The following is a 21,572-nucleotide window of genomic DNA, read 5'->3' as shown; positions in this document are numbered from 1 at the left end:
AAATTCTTAGAACTATCACTAGATGGCACCCTAAGTAAAAGAAATGGTGGTAGGATCCCATTTATAGCCATCTAAGCAATCAAAACTGCTTTCCATACTCACAGGTTGGAGCTTTAAAATGTTGATGTTGGTCAGAAGTAATCATATAATATGGTTCACTGTTTCCCTAGGTGGTGACTTTCTGTAGTGTCCAAGGTAGTCTTTCATGGAAACATTTTCCCACTAAATAGAATCTCAGCAGCCTGGTTGCTCCTGCTGCAGCCCATAGTCTCACTGCATGAGACATGCCAAAAGCTTGTCTTCAGACTTGATCCATGTTTACATGCCTCAGTTACCTGGAGAAAAGCTATTTCTCAAAGTCTTCATTCTCTGTACTTGAGAAAGAGATTGTGATATTTTGGTTGCTGCTCTTGTTCCCATAGCCCTCGGTAGGACAGGTGGCTCGTGTTGATGTCAGCAGCAAAGTGGAAGTAGTCTGGGCTGATAACTCCAAGACCATTATTCTGCCTCAGGTAAGATGCTCCTGTCTAGTCAGTGGGGCCACAGTACTTTCTGTAACTCAGTTTAATGACATGCAGTGTTCTTGGATCAAGGATGCAAAGATACTGCTGGAGCCTGTGTAACTGAATCTCATTGTATTTCCTCCTCCTCCTCCTTTTACCTTCACTCCTGTCTGATGGGGGATTTCCCACTCCTGTAATCCTAGACATACAAGTGCTTGGTCTTGTTTGGTCTCTCCCTTTTCTTGAAAACTAACTCTGAATTTGATAACATCTTTTCACAGCTCCTGAGTGTTGAGAAGATGGTGTTGTCTAGATTGTTACTATAGAGACAGATTCCCACCCCCCCACTATATGCACACAGTTCTACCAATGACCCTCCTTCCTGACCTGCAGCACCCCTGTAATCCAATCATAGGGCTTCCATGCAATTATTGCGTGAGAAAGTTCTGTCCACAGAGATCTGCCAGTGACCCTCACTCCTGACCTACAGCCTCCCATGCTACTCTAGCCCAGTCACCACTCTGTTTTGCTAATACATCAGTCTGACCTGAAACCTCTGCTATTCTAGCTCTAGACCATTTCCGAGCTAGTGCACTAAATTAGATGGTAGTACTTGATGTGTGGAAAGTTCCACGGGATCTGGACTAGTACCACTAAATGGTGACATAACCTTGGACTCGAACCCAAATCTCTCCCCAGATGAACAGTTAGAGATGAGCACAGTGCAAAAACCAAGAACATCAACGCATTAATCCACTGCCTAATGAACCACTTTACTTTGTCTTCCACATCTGTTTCCAGGTTCTTTGAACTCTCTTTGAATGCCTGTCTTTGTCTATCTTTTAGTCCTGTTTCTCCTCTCCTCGTCTCTTTTAGTGAAGACAGACCTTCTAAAGAAAATAGAATACCTGCCTTTGTAGGGTCCCATCGCCTATCAGAGCAGCACAGAACACATCACTCCTCTTGCTACAGAAGCTCATTCATGTGCAGAAAGCAGTTGATGATCAAGACTTAAAAAAAAAAAACCCACCAAAAGAAAAAAAAACCTCAAGCAGCTCTGCATTAATTACAGTAGAATGGTCAATGCCTGCACTATGGAAATGGAAGAGGATGTTACAAAGCAGTCTGCTGTCTCCCTTCCCCCCTATTGTCACATGTGACCGGATCACAGGCAGAATCAAAGGTCTGGTGTATGCTCCACAAAGAGCTGCTCTCACGCCGCGCCTCTGCAGCAAGCTGTGTCGCTCCGTTCCCTTGGATTCTGTCTGAACACGTAATTACAGGACTTTGGTGAATGTCGAGATCCTAAGTTATCTGTTGAGAACTGTAATTTTCGTTTCTGTGCGTGTGCCAGAGACAAGCTGGTTGGGCACTTTCAGTGGATCTAAAAATAACCATGAAGATGGCATAACTGGCTGACAAAGTAGCCTTTCAACTCAGATTTGGGATAGGCCACAAGGGCAGGAAGTCTGGTGGCCTTGGTCTAGCTCCCCAGGATCTAATCGCAGCTGGCAATCAGTTATTTAGTGGCCTGCCACTGGCATAACTGTGCTGGTGCAGGTGGGGATTTTGAGGCTCCTTGGCAGAGCTCTGTGTATGGAGAGCTTGCACATCTGCATGTCTGGCTTTTAGCTACTGTGATCAGTGTGTCTCTTTTTAGCAGCTGTAGAGGTTTTATGCAACATCACTTGAACTTTCAGAAGTTCAGGATTAAACTTCCCATCGTACAAACCTCTTTAATACACCTTACAAACTACTTCTTGTCCTGGAGCTATCCATTAGGTTTTGTTTCCCCTTGCCCACATGACATATGGGGGGGCTAGATGAATCAAATTTGTATCAGAGTTGGTAAATTTTCATGTCTGCTTTGCAAGGCTGTCTTTGAAAAATGTAACACACACAAAAGTCCCCTGAAATTTAGAGCTGCAAGAATGGGGGTGGAGGGGAGGGGTTGTGATGGAGTCTGGGGAAGCTAGACTCTCAGGGTAGGTAGTGAAGAGGGGTAGGGAGAAAGCACATTTATAAGAGAGTCAGGTCAGCAATTCTAGTAAGGTTTCCTTATCCCAATTAAACCTTAAAAAGTGGCAGTGAAAAAGTGGCTGGAGACTGTTCATAGCAGAGTGCCGATAGCAGTTACAGTGTGCCACACAAGAAGGTAGTGAAACATGCGCATTCTAGCTAGTTCAGGCATTGTTTTGTAGATGCGTGGAATGCAGACACAGCCAAGCTGGCATAGTGTATTCACACAGCAGCTGGCTCAGTTGCAAAAACAGAAATACAAATTTGACACGTTAACAACTGCAAAATTTGTGTGGGGTTCAGAAAGCTGGGACTTCAGTCTTGCAGTTCTAGCATACATGCTCTCTCTGGTCTGGAATGGAAGCCCCAGCTTTTGGGACAGCTGGGTTCTTTTTAAAACTGACCCTGCTATTCCAAAACACCCTGTTTTCGGGGTTGGGGCCGGGGGGGGGGAATGTTGATTCAGAACCCAGCTCACAGGAGCTTCATAAGTGCAGGACTCAGCTCAGATAGAATCCACCTTACATAGATAAAGAAAAAATTGCCTTTTGGGGAGATTTTGGTGTTGCTAGGATCACTGTTTCTAACTGTCCGTTTCCTTTTAACAGTAGAGACTGATTTATCTCCATCCAAGATGACCATAAATAAAGCATGTGTATTTCGGCCCTATACCACCTCACTTCTTTGTTTTTGATTCCTTTAGCACTTATACAACATAGAATCGGAGATTGAAGAATCTGACTATGATTCTGTAGATGGCAGCACCAGCGGGGCATCCTCCGATGAATGGGAGGATGAGAGCGATAGCTGGGAGACGGACAACGGCCTTATGGAAGACGACCACCCGAAAACTGAAGAGCCGGAGCCTGAGGAGCCTGTAGCGGAAGAGGTGAAAAAGGTAGAGGAACAAGTGCAGGGTGCCGTGGCAATGGCGGTTGCTGATCTAACTGCAGAGAAAGCTGGGAAAGAGGGAGCACCAAAGAGTTTCCGAGAGCTGAAGGAGGCCATCAAGATCTTAGAGAGCCTGAAGAACATGACTGTGGAGCAGCTGCTGACGGGCTCTCCCACTTCGCCAACAGTAGAGCCCGAAAAGCCCACCCGGGAGAAGAAGTTCTTGGACGACATCAAAAAGCTGCAGGAGAATCTGAAGAAGACCCTGGATAACGTTGCCATTGTGGAGGAGGAGAAGATGGAAGCTATGGTGGAGACGGAGAAGAAAGAAGAAAAAGCTGAGGCACAGACGCCAGTGAGGTCGGAGTGGCCTAGTGAGACCCCAGTGCTCTGCCAGCAGAGCGGAGGCAAGCCTGGAGTCACCTTCACAAGTGCCAAGGGGGAGGTCTTCTCTGTGCTGGAATATGCCCCAGGTGAGTGTGACACCTGAGGGCTGGACTAACTCTTCCACTGCCTTCCCCATTGAGACTCCTGTACCCCAGCAGGAGTTCCCTGCAGTCACTCCCCCTCTCTCAATGGCCCTGCTTCTAGGAGAAGGGGAGAGGTGTTACCCACCTGGAACTCGTAAGTCACTTGGGAAGGGGCAATTAAAGAGGGCTCCTATCTGTAGAGGGGTCTGGTCTGGGAAATGACCCTGGGTGTCTTGCATGTGCTCAGAGCGCTGTCACACATGATGTGGCTGTGGTACAGGTTCCCTTTCTTTCCCCTTTTGGCTGTTCTGACTTGGACGCTCTGCAGCAGTGTGTGGTGTAGGAATCCCTTGCCTCAAAGATTGGCACTCCAGCTTTGCTGAGGGCTGTTGCGATCCACAACCTACCAGCATGAAAACCTTGTTGCAACTAAGTTTGAAACGAGCTTTTCTTGACTGGGGGAAGGTGGAGGGCTGGAGGGTGAGAGGCAAAATGGAAATGGAGACAGCTGATGTTCTTGTATCGATTGTGCCTCCTCTGAGCGCAGTGACCTTGTTAACACAAACCAACTTTCACCTGCCAGAAATAAACAAGAGTGCCTGGTTCTGTGGTGCATCGGTGACAGCACAGCTTCAGATATCTGGCAAACAGATCATCCTGGACAGGTCAGCTGGGAAAACGTACCCAACCTCTGCTTTGAGCCTGTAGCTGTGGAGAAAGAGGCTATTAACACAGCTCTTTGGCTGAGGTGTAAATTCTTGCCCAGATGTGGTCCCAATGTAGTTGCTTTAGCGCCTTGCTGCTAACTCGTGGCTTGAGATCTCAAATAACAATACAGCCATGTTTCCCCAGCTTCACTGACCAGTATCTTCTCTTTCTCCTCCCCACGATACTGGGCGCAATTGTTGAGGGGGGAAAAAACTTCCCTTTGAAGGCGTTTGATTTTGGAGGAGGGTTTTCTGTAATCTGATGGGTTGTAACGCCCCTTGCTCCTTAGATACCCATGCCTTTAAGAAAATGGAGTTCCAGCCACCAGAAGCCAAGAAGTTCTTCAGCACAGTGAGGAAAGAAATGGCATTGCTGGCGACCTCTCTGCCTGATGGCATCATGGTCAAGACGTTTGAAGACAGAATGGCAAGTCCGTATGCTCCAGTCTGTGTGTGTGTTAGCACGGTGACTGGGCGTAACCTGAGAGTTGAAGGCTCAGGAGGGAGTTCCAGACTTAATCCCCTATTCTGAGCTGTCAAGGCATCTACACTTGGCTGAAGTTTATAATTACAGTAAATTGGCTCCCCTTTACATTTCCAAGAACCCTGGTAATAAACAATGAGTATGTGGGAATCTGATACTAGAATTACTTCACCAAATAAACCTGGGCTGTGTAATTCGGCTAAGCAGGGAGCGTGAGCGGGTGGAGAGCCAACAAGCCAGAGGGCGTAGCCAGTCGTGGAGTGGAACCGTGCACCAGCCCCCTCTGAAATCCCGTTTCAGATCACTCATCCAGGCCTGAAGGGTGTAAGTGTGGTGGGTGAAGTTCAGTCTCAGGTGAAAGAGCACAGCCCAAAGCTAGCACCCGCAGGAGATCTGCAAGGCTTGAGCTAGTTCTTCCAAGTCCCCAGTTAGTGTTAAGCTAATTAAAGCCTCTGTCTCTTCCTCCCCCACTCCCCAAACTCAATCTGCCTTGTTACCAGGGCTTGCCTCTTTTCCTTGGACAGAGGGCAGCCCTGGCTTTCACTCTAGCCCATGCCTATTTGTGCTCACATCTCCTCTCTTCACAGGATCTCTTTTCAGCACTTATTAAAGGACCCACACGCACTCCTTACGAAGACGGCCTCTTCTTGTTCGATATCCAGTTACCCAACATCTACCCAGCTGTCCCCCCTCTCTTCCGTTACCTCTCCCAGTGCAGCGGGAGACTGAACCCCAACCTGTACGACAATGGCAAGGTTTGCGTCAGCCTTCTGGGAACCTGGATAGGAAAGGTAATGCTGTCTTCAGTCCCTTTGCACAGCACATGGCTTTTAAACGGAGCCAGACTTCCGCAATTAGGCAGCGGTGTTTGCTGCTTCTCACTGGCCCCAGGGGCCTGACAGTTTTCCAGTTCAGAGAGCAAACTGGGGAATGAGCATCCAAGCTTTGTGCTGGCCCTGTCTGCATTGGGCTTGAACCAGCCCTGATAGTCTGGGTTTGAATTCTGGATAGATGGATGGAGTAGACAGAGCCAAAGGGTAGTGTTCGAGAGAGATTTTGAAAGAGTGTCTCAAAACCCACGTTTGTCCCTGGAAGATGAGCTGTGGACCGGCTAGTATTAGCCACAGGCCCCTGTCGGGGCTGATAAGAGCTGAGGGTGTGCGCAGGGATCATAGTGTGAACAGGGATCATTCTCCTACCCTTTGGGACTTGGTCTTTCTGGCCTTTTTTTTGCCTTCTCTGTGGTGAGCAGCCAAGGCATGCTGGAAACAAGCTTAGCAAAGACATAGGGGGCACAGTGAGTTGAGAGAACCCTCACTCTTAGCTTCTGGACAGCTAGGTTCAAGGGAGGTTGTGGGTAGCGGTGAATGACTTTGTGGGGTGGGAGGGTCTCTCATTCCTGTTTGGGCACCACAATAAATATCTACCCATTGACACAATCAGCAGGGCTGGAGCGGGCCCCACCTGAGACCCCGGTTCTGGAGCAGCGAGGCAGGTGCTGCATACCTGGATTAGGGTGTACAAGCTTCCACAGTATCTGCCCAGGCCATGTCCAGCCTGAAGCCAGTGCAGTAGGCCCATAATTGTACCCAAGCCTGAACTGTACTCACAGACCTTTAAAATAGGTGTGCACAAACACAGCTGGGGTCGGGCCCAGGCAGTAAATGTTGGCGTGCGCCTTGGTCACTATTAGCTGCAGTCTGAAGGCTGTCGCCTCCCTTGTTTTCTGTGTTAAATGCTGACCAGGACGGATGCGGTGTTCGCTGTTGCTCATGACAAGCTGTCTGTGATAACTTCTGTGTGTGTTCCAGGGCACAGAAAGGTGGACCAGCAAATCCAGCCTTCTCCAGGTGCTCATCTCCATCCAAGGTAAATGCAGCTGCAGAGCCGGTGGGGCGTGGAGGGACACTGGGGGCTCCCCACTTGCCTTGCTGGGCTGTGTGAAGGAGCACACTTTCCCATCTCAAAGCAGCAGGGGCAAGCTGTTACCCATCCCTCTGTTCTTGGCTGCCTTCCCTCACCCCTTTCCCCTCTCTGCAAGAGCAGGCCTCACTAGCCTTTTGCTTGTTGCCCTGTGCCTGGGAAGGTGAACCACAGCCACCTCCAGCCAGCTGCTAACGCCTAAAAAAGCTCCTAAGAGGAAGGTCCTGAGGTTGCTGCTGAGCCTGGGTCCTTCTCTTTATAGGCAGTGAGTCACCAGCCTCGCTAGCATCTGGTTTATTTTTGCACACATCAATTGTGTTTACACTGGTTCCTAAACTGCTCTGTGGGCTTTTGAAAGGAAGCACAGGTGTGCCCAAGCCCTGCAGCACTGACTTGCCTGACCGAGACAGCCGGTAATGCTAAACCCTGCTTGGAAACTCTCTAGCAAGCAGTCTGCTGTCCAGAAAGGCCAGGGCCTGACTTGGGAGTATTTGGTCTATGGTATTTGATCTCTCAGTCCTCGGGGTGTCTTTTCCCAGAACAGAGAGGCTGTTTCTTGTCTACGGAACCGATAATCCCCATTTAGAGGATAAAATATCAACTTCTTCTTGCAAACTTCTCTGGATTACCAGAGAGATTTGTTAATGCTGAGAGCTCAGCCTTAGACCTCTCCCTTCTGTTGCCTGGTCATGGGAGAAATGTCATGACCCCACCGTCAGGAGCATTAAAGCAGTCGGGGGCATTGCCAACAGGGTGGCATTGACCATGTCATCATCACACCCAGGCAGAACAACCAGCCTAAAATGTCAGCCGGCGAGAACTCGGTGTGGGTGGCTTGCCCGCGGCTGTGCCAGAGACAGTGGCTGGAAAGGAAAAGGGCAAAAGTAAATGTGGCCCAGTCGGCGCTAAAAGCAGCTTTGGGCGTCACTTCAAGGAATGGCTTGATTCTGTTACAACACTTTTTTTCATGTGTTTGGCCCTGAAAAGTGGGCAGCTAACCGTAGCGCAGGCAAGGCCTGTGAGAGATTTCCCCCTTCACTCGCTCTTCCAGTGCCCCTCTGTCCCGGCAGCGCACCTCGTCCCTCACCCCGTGCTGAGCTAGCAACTGTACCTGTTACTAGCCCAGTCATGGGCTTCTACAGTGAGTGGCCTCCACCTGGGAGGTGTTCCTGTAGTCTGAAAAATGACCACCAGCCCCTGCCAGGAGGCCACCAGGCCTGTTCTCACAAGTGTCCCAAGCAGAGTCGGAGGCCGGATGAAATGCTGGTGCAGCCGCTAGACATGCACCTGCCCGGATTACCTCCTGTTACCAGTCCAGCATGGCAACCTTGCTCTGCTGCTCCCTCTGCCTGCACCCCTGCTTGCGATCTTTGTGCTGCAGGGGTCAATATGGCAGCAGCCCAAGCTGGAGGGAGCTCCCTAGTGGGGAGGGCAGTGATAGATTGAGGCCTCAGCACCCTTCAGCAAAGGCAGAGCCCAGCAGATCCCCCTGTAGGTCGCAGGTCAGTGTGAGGTTTCCGTTTAACTCTTTGCTCTCCCTCTCTCCTGGCAGGACTGATCCTAGTGAATGAGCCCTATTACAACGAGGCAGGGTTCGACAGCGACCGGGGCCTTCAGGAGGGCTACGAAAACAGCCGCTGCTACAACGAGATGGCCTTGATCCGTGTGGTCCAATCGATGATGCAGATGCTGCGCAAGCCAGTGGAGGTCTTCGAGCACGAGATCCGCGAGCACTTCCGCTGCAACGGCTGGCGCCTGGTCTACCGGATAGAGTCTTGGCTAGAGACCAGCGAGCTGGTGGAAAGGAGCCACGAGCACCCCAACGGGGCCGATTCCTCCTCTCTCCTTTCTGTGTGCGACACCCTGGCCGAGAGCCCGGTTGACAGCAGGGGATTTCAGGGCGAGTACAGCAGCCCCTTGGAGCAGGAGCTGGGGGCAGCAGCGGCTGCGGCGGAATTTTCCGACCTGGCGCTAGAAGGGAAGGAGGAGCTGGAAGACTCTGGATGTGGAGCCTCGACGCTCGCGGCCAGCGACGGCCATCAGTATTCAGACTCCGAGAGCATGGGCCACGCCAGAGGGCTCGCCCTGGCGAGAGACCTAACGGACGAGTGTAAAGCCGCGCAGGACTCTGCCTCGCAGCCTAGTGTGAAACCAAAGAAAAGGAGAAAGAGCTACAGGAGTTTCCTCCCCGAGAAGAGTGGTTACCCTGACATCGGCTTTCCCCTCTTCCCCCTGTCCAAGGGGTTCATTAAAAGCATTCGTGGTGTCTTGCAGCAGTACCGGGCTGCCTTAGTAGAGGCCAATATCCCTGAGTGGAGAGAGGACAAGTGAAACGTCGGGTTAGGGGCAGACAGATGCAGAAGAGAAGGGGAAAGCAGCAAGGAAATCAGCAAACGCTGTTCCCAATAAACTGGCTTTGCTCGTTCCCGGCTCTCTTCCCCTGTTTGGGCTACTGCCTTCTTTATAAACACACCAAATAGCTCATTCCTCGCTCTTTACTTCCCCCAACCCCTCCCCCGTTCCTCATGCTCGTTTGATCCTGAAGCGTAAGGAGTTGAGCCTTCCAAAGCAGTCTTGCAGCTGGGACCCTCTGTGCTCTTTCGTCCCCGGGCACCTCTCTGTGCAAAGTGGGCTCCACTCCCTGGCTGCTATGTCTGACCCCAGCGTTCCACTTGGGATTCAGCCCTAAAGGTATGGTTACTGTGGTATCCGATGCTGAGTGGCTGTGTCCTCCCAGTCCTTCCATTTCCCTTCACTGCCACGTCTTGTGGCTTTCTTGAAGTCTGTTCCAGCTTGAGAATACTTTGACATTAGACTCTGGTTGCATCTAAGTCTCCTGCTCCCTATGGGGCTGCCTTCCCATAGCTGGTCACTGACAGATTCTCAGCTCACCCACTCCTTTGTTTGGTACTTATGGTGCAGAGATGAAGTTCTAGACAGGCTCCTGTTCAGCCCTGGGCAATACCCTGGGGTTTCCCTGTGGTCCTAGCCCTCTGATCTCTCTCCTGGAAGTAATTTCTCCAAAATAGTAAACACATTTCCACTCCCCATCCTTGCCAGACCTGCTTGCACTTTGCAAACTTACACGAGTCAGCTTCCTGCTGGCACTATTCCATCCAGCAGGAGCCTGGGAGCCCCATGTGCACTGCTTCAGCCCAAGTCCAACCGATCAGCAGCAAAGGTAGATCTAGGGTAGATGATGTAGCTTCTGTGTGGATGTTAAACCTAGTGCCGCTGATGCTTCTGCACCACTTCAGCTGTTGATAAATTTCTCAGGCTGCAGCTGTTCCTGAGGCTAGCTCAGCAAGTATAGACCTGTACCTGTGGGGGTGTGACTTCACTCCTGCTGCGGCAGCACGCACACTGCATCTTTAACAAACACAGCTTTCACTGTGTGAGCCCCTGCTCATCCCCAGCCCTGCACAGTCCAGAAGCCAGCAGCATTGGAGACCTTGCATGTACATCCTTAATCCCATCAACAATGCTGCCGGGTAGCTATAGGAAACGGCTAGTGGGACATGTGCGTTAGTGGAGAGGGGTTTACACTGAGTACTTTGAAGGGGGTATGATGAAAGCAGTGATTATCTGGGGGCATCCTATTCAGGATGTCTGAAGCTTGCTTTCGGGGCTTTCTGTGCACTGCTGGAGACCCCCGATCAAGCCCTGCTAGATTTGTCAGGGGTCGAGCCTGACAACAAGCTCCCATCCACACTGATGCCCGTTTTCTGCCACAGAGGCTGCCCAGCTGTGTCCTTTCCAGCTGATTAAATGAGCTAGTGAAGCCAGGCTTCCACATGGAAGGAATAGCTAGGCTTGTCATTCAGTGTGGCTAGTAAACGAGGCTAATTCCTCACAGGAAAGCAAACCAATTCCTCCTTGCCAGCTCTCCCACCACCGCTACCCCTGCCAGAGCCAGCGGCTGTTGGGGTTCTAAATTCAAAGCTGAGGGCGGAAGTGTCAGCAGGCTGTCTCGCCTGTTTGCAAAGTGCTCCCAGCTGCCTGGATGGGTTTGGTGCTCAACTGCCCATTATCCACTGGAAGAAATTTTATAAGGGCTGTCTCCTGGTCCCATTGACTACACCCAGCCTGGGGTTGGACTTGCCCCCTGGAGAAGGGTGCCACTGGGACTGGGTCTCTCTCACACTGACTCTGGTCTCCACGTTAGCACTGCAGAATCCTTCACACTAGCTGCCACGATTGCTCAGGAAAGCCGCAGGTCTGGAATTGAGAGCTGCGGGGGAGTCCGCATGTTGGGCTTGAGCGGCAGTAGCATTGTGGGGGCGGGTCTGGTGCAGTAGTTCCTGGCTATCCTCGCTGCTAGCCAGCATTTCATGAGCAAGAAAATTGACTCCAGTGTAAAAGGGCAGGGGTGGGATGCTAACTGATGTCCTTTGGGAGTGAGTGAGGCATCTGGTGCAGGGGGTTGTTCCACACATTGCTAGACGCCTTATTCACTGTACTGAAGGCCAGACTATGACTTAGACTCATTTCCTTGGGTGTGTCACTTCATTCCTCTCTCTGCAAAGGGATGGGGGAGGAGGAGTTGACAAGCTGCTTATTAGAAAGACACAAGTAGAGAACAGAATCTGCTCACGTGCCTGGGGGTCTCTAGCATTGCCCACCCACACAACTCTCTCTCTCTCTCTGTCTCTCTCTCTCTCTCTCTCTCTAGTTGTTTCTCTTTATCTTCTGGAAGGGTGGAGGGAACTAGAGTAGCCACAGCAAAAGCCAGCTGTAGGAGCTGATCTGCTTTGAGGAAGGTGGTGGGAGAAGAGGTGCCATTGTGAGAGCCGGCCTGACTGTATGCCAGATGATTCCTTCCCCCTCCCAAGAAGTCTGCCTCTCTAATCATAACCAAGAGCTTTGTACAGGATCCTGGAGTTTTCACCTGAGAAAGCTCTTGCTTATTGGCCTTGGGGAGGCTCTCCTGTCCCTTAACAGCATTGCTGGAGCTCTCCTAGCTCTTCAGAGCTGTCTGTCCCTAACTGAGATGCGCACAGAGGTTTACAAGTTTTCTAAGCTTTTGATCATGTGAAGCTCCGGGTCTGAGATTGCTGTTGAGCACACTGCAGCTATGTAATTTTTTTGGTGTACGTATGTAATATTTAAAGGTTAAAAACAAAATTTAAAAAGGCAAAACCTTTAAAAAAAGATAAAATAAAAAAAAAACACAAAAAGCCAAAGCATGATGCATATTGTTAGCCTTAAAACTGGCTACTTGACACTGCGATGTACAAATAAGAACAGCCTGTAACTGTTTTAAGTGCTGGGGTGGGGTGGGGAAGAAATATTACAAAATCAGTTTGTAGCCTTGATTCTGTACAGTATTTAAAAACAAACAATGGAACTATTACTGAGGCCATGCTTAGAGGTTTGTTGTTCACGTGCAGATGTGAATGCTGGGTTGCTTACCATATATGTATAAAGTGCTGTGTGACTTACTTTTTTTTACTTGCAAAAATTTTTTTTTGGCTAATTAAGATGTAATAAAGGAGAAAAAGGTGATTTGCCATTAAATTTTGCCTCTGTGAATAGCTCTGGTTGTGCTTTTTTTTTCCTTTCCTGTGTGGTGAGTATATCACCTGCAACAGAACTGAAGATCCTGCCACCTTTATTCAGACTGAGGAGGTTCTTGCTCTGCTCTGAATCAATACCGCTGCCAGTGGGCAGCGCGTGAACTGGGACTCGGGAGACCTGAGGTCTGCTGGCTCGCTCACTGGTCTGCTTGGGTGACTTTGGGCAAGTCATTTCCCCTCTTTGTACCTCAGTTTCTCCATCTGTGAAGTGCTCTGAAATCTACTGATGCTACGTGCTACGTAAGAGCTAGGTTTTACTGTCCTCAGTGGAGCCAGTGAGGAAAGGTGGCAGAATCTAGCCCTGAGGAAGCTTAGTTAACTGCTCTGTAGCTGACTGGTGCACCTAGGGGCCGATTGAAAGCCCTCTGAGGACAATGGGCATCTTTCGATGGGCTTTGGATAAGGCTCTTCATTTATACAAGGTTCAGGAAGAGCAGCTTTTCTGTCCAATAGTTAAGGTAACACCAGGATCCAGCAACCTCACACAAGTTCAGCTAGTCTGGTAATGGGGTCTGAGATGCCACTTGTCACCCCTAGCTGGCTTGTTCAGATCTAACTTAAACTTGCAGTAACCTGAAAGCTACCATGTCAGCTGTTTACGGACTGATGTGAAATGAGGTTTGCCCAGCTGCCAGTGGACATCTGCCCACATCCTAAATTGCCATTGTGGATAGCATCTCGAGGTGACCTTATCAAAGAGGCCAAGGACAGAACGGCCATAGAGTGTGAGGAGGCCCTTCAGAGCAGTGAGATCAGGCAGCAGAGTCGGGAGAAGCTTGCACCTCTTTGGAAAGAAGCTTTCAGCCATCAGTGCTGCTGTTCCAACCCTTTCATGATGCCAACAATCAACCTGCCTTTTGCCAAGCTGACCTTTCAGTCCCTAGGACAATGTAGGAGCTGTGTTTAGAGACCTTGGTACTGCTTGGGCACAGTCCGGTGAACTGAGGCTGAACGACTCAAACGTTCTGACCTAATGGAATGGGGTGACATCTTGGCTCCTACCACCAAAAAAGGGAAGCTGAGAGGGGCTGGTGGATGGTGCTCGGGCCTGGAATTTAGAAACTCCTGGGTTCTAATCCTGGCTGTTCTGTTGATTCTGTGACTTTGGGAGCAAATCACTGAATCTTGCGAGGCTTCAGTTTCCCCCATGTTGCAGAATGGGAATAAGGCATTCTGCTCCAGGATGGTGGTGGACTTATGTGCTCTGTGTAAGTACCATTTTTAAGGGACGATGACAGAACAGGTATGGTTAGAAAAGATTTAAAGGGACAGCAGCAGGGACAAGGGTCAAGGATGTGAGGAGAAACCAAAGCAGAAATGAAGTAAATGTGAACCTTAATGACTGCCATGAGACTTCAGAGCACCATTTAACAGCTCTGCATTCATTGTTCAGATCATATTAAGTGTAGGATGCTCTGGAAGCTATGGCAGGAGCTGGAGTGCTGCAGGTTAATGGCCTTTGCTGTAGGCTGTAACTGCAAAAGCAAAACTAGTTTAGTTAGCCATGCTCGGAGAGGAGGGAGGCCTGTTCCCAGGCAGCTAGTGCCAGGGGCCTACCCTAATGAATGAACCAGGGCCAGGGTGGGTGTACACAAGCACGCCCCAAGGAGCAGGAGGCACCGATGACTCTCTTCTTGTAAAGATAACAGCAGGGGTATTACGGGGGAGGGGTGAGGGGGAGCTACTCCAGGGGGGCCAGGAATCCTCCAGGGAGTCGGTGAGTAACTTTGATATGCACTAGGACATAAGTCTCCCTTTTTTGGTACCTCACAGCCTGACAGCTTGGCTCTGAGACAATGAGCTGCTGCCAGGGCCAGGTTAACCTTTTGTGGGCCTGGTGCCAAACATGTATGTGGGCCCCCATGGAGGTTATGGAGCTTGGGGGGGGGGGGGGGAAATGTCACTCCCTAGAGTGAGGAGCCACCCAGAGGCAATGTGGCATGGCAGGGGCAGCCCCGCCCCACCCAGCCCAGTGCAAGGGCACTATTTACAAACCGGCAGTTGCCAGATGCACAGTGGCCCGCCCAGCCCTGTGCTGCCAGGATGTCCCTTCCCCTCAGGGGTGGGTCCATGCTGTGCCACACAGCCCCCCTGTCCAACACTGGAACACCCCCACCCCCATTTCCTATGGTCAGAGCTCCCCAGACCCGCTATGCCCAGCACCCCTGGACCCCTCACCCAGAAATGCACAACACCCTGCACAACATCACCCTGCCTGGCGCCCCACAGCCCCACCACAAATGCCCAGCACCCTCCACAGAACCCCCACTCCCTAGTGTCTCAACACACACAGATCTTCCCTGCCCCCTCACAGCCTGTACCCTCCAGGGACCCACCCCCTGCCTCCCAGCTGCTGGGAGGTGACTGTGTCTGCTGGCCTGAGCTGGTCCTGGGGCTGGGAATCACTCCGGCCCCTCGGGAGTGGCAGGATCATCTAGGCCAGGGCCTGCGCTGGCCAGGCTGTCTCAAAACACACTTGCCAGGAGGGGCCCAGGCAAGCTCCCCCACCCCCACTGGCCGAGACTGGCCAGGCTTCTGCACTAGTCACAGGTGGTGGGAAGCAGAGACTGCCCGGAGCCGGAGGTGCACTGGGGTCCAGCCAGGGGGCAGAGAGGAGCCGGGCAGTGGGGCCAGGGGCAGGAGAGGAGCCCTCAGCCTGAGGAGCAAGTGATGGGCGGCCGGGAGCTAGCGGGCTGGCGGGGTCTTGGGCCACAGTGCAAGCAGAGCAGGCCAGGCTCCCTTCTGAGCCTGGGCCCAGCTCCCTGGAGCCACTGGCGCCATTATAAACCCAGCACTGGCTGCTGCTCCTGCAGGTAAGGAGCTTTACACTCCTGAAGCAGAGAACTCAGAGTGGATGCAAATGGCTGGTGGTTCTTAATAGACACTCACAAGTGGGAACACAATACTGATAGTCTTAAGCCTCATGGCTTTGCCTGCAGCAGCATGCACTACCATTTAAGAGGAGTTTGCACAGTCTCAATTGCCAACCGTGTTGGTTACCAAATTCCAGGCAATTGACTCTGGGCTAAAAGACAAGGGTGCTCGATTAGCAGGCCTAGGGGACAGGATGGCTGCTGTAAAACCAGACTCAAACCACCTGGCCCAAACTTTGGAGACCTGTAGGCGCTGGAATGCAATCTGCAGAGAAGCTGCAGCTGTAGAATTCTAGGCCAGGCAAGTGCCCATGAAGGGCTCCCTTGAAAATCAAATCCTCCTGCAGAAAGATCAAGGGTTCAGGAATCCAGGAACTTCCTGAAAAACTTGTGGATTTACAAAATAAAATTGCAGAGCTGCTGGAGCTGGACATGCAGGAAAAGCCGGTATGTGCCTATGTGGTGGAATTCTCCAGAGAGAATCTTTCAGACACTGAACCAGAACTAAGACTGCAATACTGGTGTAAGGGAGACATTTCTGCAGGCAGACCGCCTGATCATCTGTTGAAGAGCACGTGCTATTGATTGTCACCCGACAATGGACGAAGGAATTAGATGCAGTTAAAGTGTTAGACCAGAGCATCACTGTAGCCATTTGTACACCTGGCCCAATGCCATACGGAAAGATACCTTCCCCCCTACCCCTTATTTCGGGATATGGGTCCTGTTTGTTACCTGCCTTGCGGGAGTGAAAATAAATCTGAGCTCTGTATGATCCCGACTGGCTGGCAAACAATTAGGCTTTTCTTTCCCTGCTTTGGGATCCTAATTGCATAATTTTCAGCTGAATAAACGTGAACAGCAGCTGCTGTCTATGGTTCCTCTGTCATGGCTGAACATTCTAAATCTGGCTTCGTTACTCTCGCTTTAGATCCAAAATTAGTGGCAACCAAAAAAATGGTGTCACTGTATGAAATGGGTAGAATCGGCACTTGGTGGCTGCTCAGGCTGCCTGTACAGCCAGCCCTTTCCCACAAGCTTTTGTCTGTTTAGATCGCATGCCTGCACTGGTGCTGGAAGTGTCGGCATGCTTCAGCTGGCCTGTGGATGTGACGAGTGTGTTCTTTACAGCTATTGCTATCTACCACAACCCATGCAATGTGGGCCATGGACATGAATGCTGTCTAGGTTTTCATAAGGCTGCCCATCACTCTGGTATCTGACCACCAAAGAATGCTATGTAGTTTGATTTTATAAAGATTATTGTAACACTTCTGATTTTTTTTTTAGCCTACTTTTCCAAAATGTTTCTAAAGAAACTGCTGTTGGACTAGATTGGTGGTTTCCCCCTCTACAGTTAAAACATATAAACTCAATGGACCCTGCAAAATTAAATTTTTAATACCTTGGATTGGGGTGACCTCACCTCTCCCAGCTGTTGGCCCACCATGAGTCATCATAGCCAGGCCCTAGTCTGGAGAATAAAGGGATTTTCTAGCAAGCTGACTGGGATTCTGTGCAAATGCCAAGAGGCATTGCATTTTGGAGCAATCAACCCCTTGCTGGCAAAATCTGAAAGCAATAACCCCTGAGATGCTGCTTCTCCAAGAAACTTTATTGCTTATTACACCACAGCAATCCCAGGGAGGAAACCATCCAAGCTGGGACTTCAGGGTGCTTAGGTTTGCAATGAAATCACAGTGCCCACCATATAACAGCCAAGGCCTCCCATTTTGGAAAAGCTAGATCTTTATTGTCTCATTTTAAGGATAAACTCTGTCTCCATGGAGCTTTTGGTAGATATAATCAATTTTTTTTTTAAAGAAAAATATAACAAATGTTGGCCCTAGAAGTTTAGAGTTTATGGTGGAGCCAGTTCTCATTTCCCCACCGGCCCCAAGGGCTTGGTGCCCACTGTATCTGCTGGTGCTGAAGCAGTGCTCAGTCTCCGTGGCACTCTGCTCATGGGGGAAAGGGTAGCGCTCTTGTGCCTTCAGTGTATTGTTGAGCTGTGGGAAGGGAGCAGACTGGCTTTGTCCTTGTGGGGAACCAAGCAGCAGAAATGCAGGAGGCCTATACTGCGGAGAGCCTGGGTTTGGCGAATCACCTGGCTTCAGCTGCGGAGTCCCTTGCAAAGACAGGCCGATCTGGAAGCAGAGAAGAGAAGAAGCCCAGCACTTGGGGGTGCTGGGAGAAATATCCTTGCAGCTGCTAAGATGACCTGGAAAGAGCTGTGCCTGTATTCGGGTACCATCACCTGCCACCCACGGCTCAGGAGTCCCCTCTCACTAGGGATCGCTGTGTCCCATAGAAGCTTCCTGACTCGGGGGGTGGGAAGGGGGCAGGCCAGGCTGTGAGTGTCCCTCCCCTGCCCTCAAACTTAATAACAAAACCTCTTAGTGGTTGGCCCTTAGTGCCTGTGATCAGGCAGGAAAAGAACTGTGCTGGGAGTGGGACTCAGGAGGTTGGGCAGAGCAAGGGGAACAAGAGACCCCTGTGAACTATTCCAGAGGAGGAGAGGCGCGCGGGCTGGAGAAGACACTGAGTGGCAGGAGGTGTAAGCGTTCCCTGCAGTGGTCCTTGCCTGTCCTCCCGCACAGCACCCCAGGGATGCGCATGGTCAAAACCCTTTTTGAAGTGGTTTATTTGTCAGGCTGGCAGGTGGTTCAGGAGCCACTGATGATCCTGCAGAGTTGGTTGTGCACCTGGCCCTGCACTGGCTCGCACACCAGTGGCTCGCCATCCACCGTCATGAGCCCGGTGGAAGCGAAGGGCTCAAGCCGGAAGGCCCTCACGGGGACATAGTGAAGGTGGGGACAGTTCAGGTCCAGGTGGGTCCCCTTCTCCATTGCTAGGAAGATTCTGAGCAGCCCCAGCCGGGAGACCCCAGCTTTCAGGTAGAAGAGGTGCATGGAGCCGTCATGAAGCTTGGCCGTGGGGGCCATGGTGAAGTCAGCGCCCACGTGCGACTGGTAGATGGCGAAAATGGAGATAAACTCCTCCTCAGGCACAGTGGTCCAGTGCTTTGGGACTGGCTGGTCAAAGGGGACCAGGAGAGGGTCCTCTGGCCAGGACCCCTTCTGAGGGGGCTCTGGTGCCCCTGGCGCAGGCTGAGGGAGGATATGGAGGGGGTGACCATTGCTGCATGGCACATGGTGGCTATTCTGCTCTGAAGGGCTGCCGGGGGCTGAGGAGACCGAGGATGACGTCTCCATGGGCAGGTAGGAGAGGCGGCCCTTGTAGACCTTCAGCCCAGCCAGCTGCTGGATGGTACCCACGGTGAAGCGGGCGTTGCCCAGTTGGCGGTACTTCTCGCTGGCGATGTCCACGTCAGAGATGAAGCCCCAGCCGAAGCTGAGGAAGGAGAAGAGGCGCTTGCCGGAGGCCGTGCTCAGGGAGACCAGGTCCATGGGGGCATACAGGCCTTTGCAGAGGAAATAGGTGCAATTGGTCAGTAGCTCCTTCCTGAAGGCCTGCGTGTTGCTGTAACAGAGACAAAAGCAGGCAGATCTGTTGAGCTGGGACCCTCACCTTGTCCGAGGCACACTCCACTGATCGGAGGGGGGGAGGGACTCTCGGGACCCCCCCCAGGGGCCTGCTGGGAGACTCCAGACAAGTCCCTGCAGCTCCAGGGTGCCCCCTTTGGCTGAGGAAGACACTGCAATTGCAAAATGTCTCTAAGTATTATTGGAACGTGACTAGAGCCACTGGGGGTTTCAAAGATCCCCACCTGCTTGGAATCAACATGATCCTGTCTACCACCAGAAGAAAAGTCTCCTAGAAACTCCACGGGAGGGGTTTAAAACCTAGCTCCCTGGGCTTGTGCCCCTTTTCTCAGACTCAGCTAGTGCTTCCACCTGTCCTTTTCCTGTCCAACCAGCTGGGAATCGCCCCTCTTGGGCTGACTAGCTCACAATGCTCCACAAACGGAAGCATCACTGACCCCCATTTGCTCCCTGCTATGCTCTCCTTGGAGAAGCCTTTCTCTGTAGGCTGCACCCCACTTTGTTCGAGGCTCCGGCAGCGGGAGGGGGAGGCAGAATAACCCAGAGGGGCAGTTGGCCAGGCACAGGGTTTGCTTGGTGCCTTTGTTTGCAAGGCCCTGCAGCCCAGCCTGGCAGAGGCACGGCCCTAGATAACCAGATGCAAGAGGCGCACTGCTGTTGTCAGACTGTCAGGAGCGATCTGCCAGCACGAGAGTGAGGCAGCCAAGCTCAGGGGCATGGCAGACAAGAAGCCCCATGGGGCACCGGCACGTGTAACCTCGGTTGTCATTGACTCTGTCCAGGCCACTGGTTTCGTCTGGCTCGGGGAACCGAAGGGCCTGTCCCCCAATGACAGCGACTGGGAGCGAACCATTGGTATGGACAGATTTGGAGTGGCAGCCGCCCTGCCTAGAACAGCAGAGCTCTGCCTAACAGCTCTCGTTCCGGCTCTGCCTGAGCCAGACTGCCCTCGCGCCATGGCCAGGATATGCCCTGGCCACTGGAGAACAAGGTCGCCTGTCTCAGGGGGCTCGGCTATTTACACACGCACCACGGTAGCAGCTGGGCAATGGGGGCTTGGCAAGGTCTCATCATTTTAGGTATCCTTTGCTCCCCTCCACCATGGCCCAAATCCACGTCGTTAGGGGCCCAATGGCCACTCTCTGATACCCCGGGGTGGCTCAGCCAGGAGCTAGCTGACTGCCAGGGGGCAGAGGGTTTGCAGCTCCTGGGAGATGGAATCAGCTCAGAGCCAGCAGATGGAGCAAGTTGCATCCGCCCTCATTTCTGCTAGGAACCCCCTTCCACTAACTCCTGCGCTGGGCCGAGCCAGGCCAGGGACCAACTGGGGGGGAGGCCGGGCGCAGCTGGGCCGTGGGCGTGAAGCTCAGAGCAGCTTTGCACAGGAAGCCAGCCCAGGCGGCAGCAGAGAAAAGGCAGATGGGGAGTGTCCCACCTTCCCTTGCTGGTGGAGGAGGGGGCATGGCTAGGGAGAGGGGCAGGGTCTCACTCTGGGAATGCAAGTGACTCCCTGTGGGTCTTTTGGTCGTATCAGCTCCTGGCTCCTGCTGCGGGCTGTTCTGCCTCCAGGCGCAGCAGCTGCGGGGGCATGGCGGACGCTTTGGTATCGGCGCTGCTCTAGATCCCAGGCAGGGCTCTGGGGGACCGGGAGAGGGGGGCTGTACGCGCCGCTGGTGAACACCGGGCGGGAGGGGCTGAGCTCTTTGGAAGCTCAGGTTTTAAGTGTTACAATGGCGGGTGCTGGGCACCTTGGCAAATCTGGCCTTTATGCAGGTGTCTAGCGCGGAGCTGGGCCATGAATGGCGCCCCAAGGGCATGGGTTGCTGCAGGAAAGCGGCTGGCTAGGAAGTGGTTTATGTTGAAGTGAGAGCAAAACTTCCATTTTTTAAAATGTATTTGAATGGGTTTTGACCATTTTAAAAACCACCATCATTGAAATGGCAACGGCCACACTTGCTTTGGGCTTTTTGTTCAAAGGAGGCTAGTGACTGGCCCAACCCAACCTGTTACAAAACTTCTGCCCGGTCTGATCTCAGCCCCGGAACGGACCGTGATTGCGGCACGCTCCCTGCAGCTGTTGCCGCCACACACACAGCTTAGCGTTGTTCTTGAAGGAAGGCAGAACTTGCCCCTGGGCTAGTGAGCAGAACTTGGCCCAAACCCCTCTGTACTCTCTGTGCTGCTTCTGCTGCGTGCCCAGCTCAGCCTGCTCTGGGCAGCAGCTCCCCGGTGCGTCTCACCCAGTGACGCCAAGCACTTGGCATGGCATAGGCAAATATCACCTCCAGTCTACTAGGGGACACTGAGGCAGAGTGGTTAAAGTAACTTGTCCAGGATTCTGCACTGGGAACACAACTCTTCTGCCTCCCCGAGCAGGGGCTGGAAGGAAAGTCCAGATGGGGAAACAGAGAGAGCCGGGCCCAGGGCTAAGGAGGGTGCAGGGAAGGGGGTTGGATCTGTCGCCACACTAGGGCGAGTCTCCTCTGCGCAGTCAGCTAAACCCAGTGCCAGTCTGGGAATTGCTCGATCCTGGGGGGAGAGCCATTCCCAGGGGACTTTCGGAGGCAGCATGAGGCTCGGCTAGCTTTATTGCTTGTCTTCCTGAGCCCATGCACCCCTC

At 52.1% G+C, this 21,572-nt stretch overlaps 2 protein-coding genes across 2 annotated transcripts in view; one reads left to right on the top strand and one right to left on the bottom strand.

The window, feature by feature from the left end:
• The window catches only part of UBE2O (ubiquitin conjugating enzyme E2 O), a 92,147-nt gene extending 79,657 nt beyond the window's left edge, over nucleotides 1-12,490 (top strand). Inside the window, exons 13-18 of the mRNA XM_074971878.1 lie at nucleotides 423-512; nucleotides 3,226-3,886; nucleotides 4,881-5,017; nucleotides 5,662-5,865; nucleotides 6,886-6,943; nucleotides 8,550-12,490. Coding sequence (XP_074827979.1) covers nucleotides 423-512; nucleotides 3,226-3,886; nucleotides 4,881-5,017; nucleotides 5,662-5,865; nucleotides 6,886-6,943; nucleotides 8,550-9,328 — 1,929 coding nt within the window. The 3' untranslated portion in view covers nucleotides 9,329-12,490. The remainder of the gene's footprint in view (nucleotides 1-422; nucleotides 513-3,225; nucleotides 3,887-4,880; nucleotides 5,018-5,661; nucleotides 5,866-6,885; nucleotides 6,944-8,549) is intronic.
• A 4,683-nt stretch (nucleotides 12,491-17,173) lies between these two features.
• Nucleotides 17,174-21,572, bottom strand: part of SPHK1 (sphingosine kinase 1) — a 31,254-nt gene continuing 26,855 nt past the window's right edge. The window contains exon 5 of the mRNA XM_074971786.1: nucleotides 17,174-18,929. Coding sequence (XP_074827887.1) covers nucleotides 18,113-18,929 — 817 coding nt within the window. The 3' untranslated portion in view covers nucleotides 17,174-18,112. The remainder of the gene's footprint in view (nucleotides 18,930-21,572) is intronic.

This window comes from Natator depressus, chromosome 14, assembly GCF_965152275.1.
Source record: "Natator depressus isolate rNatDep1 chromosome 14, rNatDep2.hap1, whole genome shotgun sequence".
Taxonomy (NCBI): Eukaryota; Metazoa; Chordata; order Testudines; family Cheloniidae; genus Natator; species Natator depressus.
The sequence above is the reverse complement of the archived record's forward strand: the minus strand, read 5'-3'. Positions and strand labels throughout refer to the sequence as shown.